Here is a 7859-nt window from a genome sequence, read left to right on the forward strand (position 1 = left end):
TTTCCAGGAGTGGGATGTGGTGCAACTCTGGGAACAGAGGGTTGCACTCCCTTGCTCTCACTTCCTACCAATTATAACCGTCTAGCTCTAGGCACTTTCTGGATGCTCTGAGGGATGTAAGGGAAGGAAGGAAGGAAGGAAGGAAGGAGGAATAAACAGATAGTGGTCACTTACAATGTTTAGAACCAGGTTTATGCAGTGCTTAGCACCTTGCTCTTGGAAATTATAGAATGATTTAATTATTTTTCTGGGCGTTAGGACTCAGCTCATTTCCCCCTCCGATGCTGGGAAACGGAGGCTGAAGGGGTGAGGAAGGAGGTTCCACTAATCTAGACGTGCTCACTGGGCCCCTCATCTACGCTGGAAACCGGGAGGTGTGGGGGAGTCACAAGACACGTATCCTGAGCAGTTCCGGCCTCCCGGGGAGGGGGTCACTGATGGAGGTGGGTGGGTTTGGCCGAGCCCTGGGCCAACAGCTCCTGGGGAGGCGAGGGTCAGTCCGGGCTGGAGCCGGGAAGGGCCGGTTCTGTGGCTCCGCCGTCTCCCGCGGATCCGGTCCAAGCTCCCAGGCAGCTTACCCGGCTCCGCCACTCCCCGGCCTGCCCGGGCTGCGCCTCGCGACCCGCTTCGGGAGGGCGGCAGAGCCCGGTCCTCCGCACATGCGGAGCGGACCGGACCGGAGCGGGACGGGCCCCGCGGCGAGGAAGAGGCCGGCGGGAACCCGGCGTCGCGGGGACTCTGCGAAGGGCCTGCCCGCGCCTCCCTCCCGAGGCCTCCCCGTCCGACGCGGACGCAGCGACGGTCGCGCCGGCGGCCCGGGCTGGACGAGGAGCCCGGCGGCCCCGGGACGCGGACCGCACTGAGGCCCCCCCGCCGCCCCCGCGGTGACGAGGAGCCGGGCGGCCAGGCCGGGCCAGGGAAGGGACAGCAGCAGGTGACGACGGCCGCCGCGGGCTATAAATAGGGGCGCGCGTCAGGCGCGGGCGGGAGCGGCGGCCGCGGGCAGGGGCTGGAGGCCGGGCAGGGCGGCGGCGCCATGGGGTCGCGGAGGGCCCCCAGCCGGGGCTGGGGCTCGGGCGGACGGTCCGGGACGGGGGGCGACGGCGAGGACGACGGGCCCGTGTGGATCCCCAGCCCCGCCAGCCGCAGCTACCTGCTCAGCGTGCGGCCCGAGACCAGGTGAGTGCGCCCAGGGGCCGGGCGGGCGGGCGCAGGCCACGGGCAAGCTCCTCCAAGGGTCCCCTGGTCGCGGCCGGCCGGAGGGCGGCCTGGCCTCTGGAGGCTGAGCCCAGGCCCCCAGCTCGCCGCAGCCCGCAGGCCCAAGGCCTGGGGCCCTGGCCAGGCTGGAACAGCCCTCTGGGCCCCTCGTGGCCTGTGGGCCTCAGGCCTCTGGCAGCGCAGGCTCAAGAGAGGAGAAAGGCCCCACTTTGGGGTGATCTCACCGGCGCCCCAAGGCTTTCTGTACCTCCCCCACCCCATACTCCGCTACTCCCTGGACTCCACATTTAACTGGATTCCACAGTCAGCGATAAGGACAGCCAGAGTGGCTGAAATTCCTCCCTGGCAGGGAGGGAGGGAGAGCACTAGGGTGGGGGGTGGAGAGAGAGGGCAGGGGCGCTCGGGGGACTGCCCTGGGTCGGGAAGATTCACCAGGAAGAAATAAACCCGTGTAAGTATGGCCCGACTCTGGGTCCAGGACGTTGGTCATCCCCACGGTCTTTGCGGGGCGCGAAGATGAAGGGGTGGGATGCGGTGCTGGTTGGCCCCGCATGGGGATGTCCCGGACTTGAGGACTTGCACTCTGAGGGAGCCGATTGCCCTGCCCAGTGCAGGGGAGCGAAGTGCCAAGGGAGGCGGGGAACTGACGAGCCCTTCTCTGGTCTTCTAAGAGTTGCAGAGGTGTGGATGCTTTGTTTCAGGAGCTAGCTGCCCAGATAGAAAGACACGGCGACAATAGAGAAGCCACAGGCACTCCTCAGAGGTGCACAAACACACGACACATGCCACACGTGCATTGCCATGGAGACAGACCCTTCCTTCCTGCCCCTCTGGGCAGCTCAGTTTCCCTCCACCTCTGCAGCCTGTTTTCCAAAGGGAAATGTGACGTTTAGCTGTTGGGATAGTGGTTGTTTCATAGCCCGAGAACTTGGCTTGTATGTTTATGCCGAAAACGGCCACTCCTCTGAGACGCCGTCTAGAGACCTGTTGTTCTCCGTTCCTAAAACAGCATAAAAACGGGTATCAAGGACATTCAGGAAAAGTCCCGGGCACTTCCTCATGGATTGGCTGAGTCCTATTGACCTTGGAGTCGGAAAAGTTCAAATGTAACCGGAACCGGTTTCTGCATAAAACTCGTCAAATGGTGTCACATGTCTGGGGCAGGGCTGAGGACTGGTGTTAGTGACTGAGTCAGACACAACAAGGCCCCTGGCTGCCAGGAAAGAATGCCCCTTCCACCTCCCAAGTCCTGGCTCTACAAATAAACCGGGATGAAATTCGGACATGTATTCTATCCACTCCATAGTGAAGTTGACTCCCTTGTGGGAGCCTCGCACTTGTGGCAGTGACTGGTCTGGGCTCTGCCTCTTGTGTTTGGCCTTTGTCAACACCAGTGGGACAAATAGAAGAGGTGGAGGCAGGATCCTTCTCAGTCACCACAGCAGTGGAGGAAGGGAGGGAATGGTGGCTTGGGCAACAGGCAGAACGGGGAAGGCAGGGGATCTGGGCTGTTGGGGAAAAGGCTTCTGCCTAGCTGAGCAGTTGTAGATAAACATTAATTGCACGCCTCACGAGCGCAGCGCAGTGTGCCCGCCTGAGAGCTAGAGGTGGGGCAGAAGTGGCCGGCTTAAGCGTCCTTGGACCTAAGTGGGAACGCTCTCAAAAGGAGTCTCTTTTCATCAAGTATTTGGAGGGGGCAGGACAGGGACAGTGGGAGAGAGAGTTTTCTAGCCTTGGACTTTGGGCCGTGTGTTGCCCCTGCAGTTTCTCACTGCCCTGACCAGCTGCCCACAGACGCCCACAGGTTCTGAGGGATGAGGGGAGCTGGATTTCTCTGGCCTCTGGAAAAGCCTTTGGCCAGAGAGGGGAGAGTGTGAATGGGGCTGCACTGGGGGGTGGCGGGGGCGGCAGGTGCCTGTTCTCTAGCAAGGCCTGACTGCCCGTGAGGATGGGGAGGGGCCCAACAGACAAGGAGAAAGAGTCCCTTGAGAGCTCTGCCAGCTCCGTCGGCTCCAGCTCAGCCGAGCCCTGTCTGTCCCAGAGTCCCGACTGAGAGGCAAGTTCTGTCTCCACTCGCTCTTTGCCGACGTTTTCTAGGACTGCCTTTGCGTAACTCTGTCCTGGAGCTCCTGAGGCATCATTCTCATGGGCGCTTGTGAGGATGGGCTGCCCCAGGAGCTGATGGCGAGCAGGGCTGGTGGTGGGGCACTAGAAGCCTTGGTCCCAGGGCCAGAACCCATCTCCCCACACATGCCTCACCTCCACCTGCCCCACAGCTCTGGGGGCGTTCCAGTCAAGTGTCAGCTGAAGGATATTTCCAGTGCCCACTGGGGTCCAAGGCCCAACACCCAGACAGTCCCACCAAGCTGTAAGCCCAACCTCAGGCCATCCAACACCTAGGACCTCACCCCATAGCAAGGTGGGTGTGTGGAGGCTGGAGTAGGTTAAGGGACCACAGTTGGGTGGAAGCAGTTATTACCAATTAGCTTCTGTGGGACACTCAGAAGTTCCAGAAGCCCCTGTACCCTCATTTCTTGGAGGCACTGGTCTAGGTGGGCTCAGAGGAGCAGCAGAACCTGTGATGTTGCTACACACGGTTTTGAAATAACCTCTGCTGTTCTGCTTGGGTCAGTCAGGTTGTTTAGGGCTTTCAGGGAAACTGAGGTATCAGAACAGGACTTTCCCAGGGACTTTTACATTCCCAGAGCAGATGAAAGCCAGGAAGGATGGAGGCATCCAGCTTCTGCAGCCAATCCGGGTTTCCTCCAGGCCTACTTTGCTTCCATTTGAGGAGACCTTTCCTTCCTGGGCCCTGAATTCCCATTCTGTAAGATGAAGGTGGCATGGAGAACACTTTAAAGCCTTTCCGCGCCAACATTTGGTGCCTGTGATTTTGACCCCGTCAGAGGCAGCAAGTGGGGAGCTCCCCTGCCTGGGTGAGAGCCCTGAGCCTGGCTGTGGCCCAGTCTGCCAGGCACAGGCAGGGCTTCTGCCTTCTGAAGACCAGGTGCCTCCACTGGCTCAGGGTTCCCCCTGGCCGGACCAACCATGGAAGGGCGAGGCCTAGAGAAAGCAGGACAGTGGGTCCGGGGAGCAGAGCATCCCAGACAGCTCCAGAGAGAGCTGGGGGAGGGCCAGCTATCCCGGCTCAGTCCTTGCAGGCAGGTCCTATAGAACCCATCATCCGCCTCTCTGAATGAGAAAGCTAACTCTCCCCCTCTTCTTCCCAGGGAAGAAGTCCAGACCCAGAGAAGAGGAACTCTCTCAATTCTAAGGAGAGAGACAAAGGAAATTTATGGTCAGGAAAGGATGGAGTTGGCCAGTGCCTTGGAACCATGGGAGGTTCTGCCCACACAGTCTCCAGAGGATTTTAAAGCTCTGAGCAGAGGCAGCTGCACTCTTGAGCTGTTCTTTCCATCTTTTCTGGAGTGGCAGCTCCCTTTGGGGGCAGGACCTTACTTGCTTGAAAAATGCATTTCTCCTCCCACTCCCTCGCTTCCTCTCCCCCTTTCCCCTCTCCCTCCCCTCCTTCCTCTTCCTCCTCCTCCTTCTTCCTTTTTCTTCTTCTTCCTCTCTTCTCTTTCTCTTCCTTCTGTAGAACAGCATTTGAATACCCATCGTATGCCTAGCATTGTGCTGGGAGCCACAGAAGCTACGAAAGAGCTAGGTGTGAAGGCTCAGTGCGCAGGACTTAGTTGAGCAGAAGGAAGGAGGGAGGACTTTCCGAACAGGGAGGACAAAAGTGAAGGCTCAGAGGCCAGGAATGGACTTGTCCATGCCAGTTGGGGACAGGTCTGGCTGCAGTGGCACCTGAGTGTTAGGAAGTAGAGAGAACCACGGTTGTAGTGGGGTGTGAGTAGATTAGTAAATGCCTAACAAAGGAGGGAGGCTCAGTATGATCTACAGTGGGGGGACTGTAGCATCTTGTTCAGAGCAGTGGTCTGATACAAGGGGTTAAGGGGAAGGGGGTTGAGATGGTCACCAGATATGGAGCCATGAGGGTCTAGATCAGAGCACAACAGCAGAAGTATTGAGAAAGGGAGAAAGAAGAGCCAAGAATTGTTGACTGGCTGGATTTGGGGGATGGAGGATGGGCAGGAATACAAGATGGCAAGTTTTGAGCTTAGGAGTTCGGGAGAATGCCAGTGATATTCACACACCAGGAGCACCGGGGAGGAGGGAAGCCAGGTTTGGGGGAAGAGGATGAGTTTGTTTTGTAGTTATAAAGAGATGGGATATTAGTAGAGCTTTCTTGTGATTAGAGATATAGACCACAAGTGCCATCGAGCAGGCTGGGCTGCTGACAAAGGGGGGAGAGCTCTTGTCACCACAGGGACAGCTGCAGGGAGTGAGTGTGGATGAGGTAGCCCCTGAGATCTCCCGCAGAGCTGGGATCTAGAGCCCCGCTGGAGAGATTTGTGTTAGGAAAGGTGGAGGGAAAGGTAAGAGTGGGCTCAGACCAAGTGGGTGGGAGCTCCACTAAGGGGCAGCCCTGTGTGGGTCCCCGCCCCTCAGTGGCCTACGCAGTCCCGGTTAGTGTCGGGTCCTAGCTGCCCAGATTGGGGGGGACAATCAGGGCCTCCAGGCAGGATGGGCCTCGTGCTGGTCTGATGGACCTTCGTGCCTCCCAGCTCTTGCTGAATTAACTGCTTTATTTTTCTCTTCACTCTCCCAGCTGGTTTGTACTTTAACATATTAATGGTGAGTGTTCTCCAGGCCACCTGATTCCTTCCCAGCCCGTCAGGGGACTTCCAGGAATGGGGTTCTTTTCTTCCAAGGGGCCAAAGGTTGAAGCAGGAGCTGCCCCCCGGCTGGTGTACTGTGGGGTGGGGAAACATGCCAGGCAGCTATAAGCCTCATTCTTGGGGGCAGAGACCCAAGTGCCTGAGACACATCTTTTTCAAAGCAAAGCCCGAAAGGGCCTCCTTTCTGCCTAACCATTTTCCTAGACTCTGCTGCCTTTATTGAGCTCTTGGTTTCAGATATATTGGTGTCCGGTGGTGAGGCCACTTGCTAACTGGAGCGGGCCAACTAAGACAGCTGGTCTCTTTTAATAGAAAGGCCTCTGGGCCCCAGATGGTGGCCGATTAATAGTTTGCGACTGTCGATTTCGCCTCCTCCCCTCCTTGCTTTTTTGGCCTAATGATTCCATTTGCTGTTTTTGCTTAGCTTATCAAGCAACCGGTTGTCTCACCCCAGCTCTGGAAGGTAAATGCATATTGCACTACATTTCTCTGAGTGCTTTTTTCTTGTGTCTGGGCACTGAGGGGCCACCGAGTGACTGCTCGTGCACTAACCAGGCTGCATGGGGTGGGGCGGGTGTGAGAGGGGACTCATGTGGGCGTGGCTCTCACAGGGGCCAGAGTGGATGCTTGCATGGGCCATTTGAGAGGGGCACAGGGACTCAGGAATAGAAATGTGGGCAGGGGTCCTGAGATGCCTGTAAAGACATCTCTGTGCCCCTTGGAGGGGCACCGTGAGAACAGAACGGGAAGTCACCAGGCACATGATCCACCTCTTCCCCATCCTAGGTTTCCATGTTTTTTGTAAGCACATATTTAGGTGTGACACCTTATTGTCTATCTTCTTCTAACCATGGCAACTGCCTTTTAAATTTTTTTCTGCAGTCCCTTAATTAAGTTCTCCTTTTTCCTCCTCTTTCTCTGAATTTTCTTTTCCTTTGGTTTCTCTCCATCCCTGCAGACTGGACTCTGGGAGACCATAGAATACCACGTTAGTGTATTCCTGCGTTGGCTTAATCTCTGAATCTGCTGTCGGGCCAGCGCAAGGCCCAAGCAGGCTCATAGTCCAGGTTTGCAGGTTGAATGACTGTCCTCTTGCCTCCTGAGCTGGGGACAGCTCTCTACCCCTGGGTGAACTGACTGTTATGATTGAAGCGGGAACATTTCCTGGCTACTTCCCACCACTTGGGCCTCATCCCAGGCTCTGATAGATTTGGGGAGAGCTGGCTACAGTTTCTCTATGTAGAGAAAGATTTCTGAATAGCTAACTGGTTTCTGAAGAGCTAATCATGTCTACAGACACGATTATCACTTACTATGTATGTGGTCCTTGTTGGGGATGACCACTGAGGAACCGTTGTGCTGTGTGGTTCACGGTGGAAGAGAGGATATCACAACTAACTCAGAGTGGAGTGTGTAGGTGCTGAAAGAGAGAGGACAAAGCAAACCTAACCTACGGGTAAGGTTAGGTCCCTTCGAACATCAAAACCCCATGATGCTGATGTTCTTTAGAGACCCATGATTAGTCTGTGATATCCTTATGAAGTCATGGAGTTGAAAGGACTTGGAGGTGTCAAGATCATTCCAGATGTGTGGACTTTCTGGCTTTCCAGGGGACTGGATGCAGCCCACTCAGTGTCCAGCTCACATCCATGTGGTTTGGAGGATGGGGACAGAAAGCCCATGGCAACAAGAAGCTGTGCAACATTCAGTTGGCATGACAGTGTCTAAGTGACTCTCCCCGTGCCCCCAAATGCACTTCAAATCCACTTCCCTAGAGGGCGGGCTTCCATCTAGCTATGGCTTTCAACAGTTACTTGTGGTTTTCCAACATAAACATTGTTTACAATATAGCTTATGTTAGCTCACGCCTATAATCCCAGCACTTTGGGAGGCCAA

At 56.5% G+C, this 7859-nt stretch overlaps 1 protein-coding gene across 2 annotated transcripts in view; it reads left to right on the forward strand.

Annotated features, from left to right (window-relative positions):
- The first annotated feature begins 1036 nt into the window (after nucleotides 1-1036).
- The window catches only part of ALPK3 (alpha-kinase 3), a 47434-nt gene continuing 40611 nt past the window's right edge, over nucleotides 1037-7859 (forward strand). For both annotated transcript variants that reach the window (XM_012643785.1, XM_012643786.1), the window contains exon 1: nucleotides 1037-1179. In XM_012643785.1, coding sequence (XP_012499239.1) covers nucleotides 1037-1179 — 143 coding nt within the window. The remainder of the gene's footprint in view (nucleotides 1180-7859) is intronic.

This window comes from Propithecus coquereli, unplaced genomic scaffold (assembly GCF_000956105.1).
Source record: "Propithecus coquereli isolate 6110/MARCELLA unplaced genomic scaffold, Pcoq_1.0 Scaffold20, whole genome shotgun sequence".
Lineage (NCBI taxonomy): Eukaryota > Metazoa > Chordata > Mammalia > Primates > Indriidae > Propithecus > Propithecus coquereli.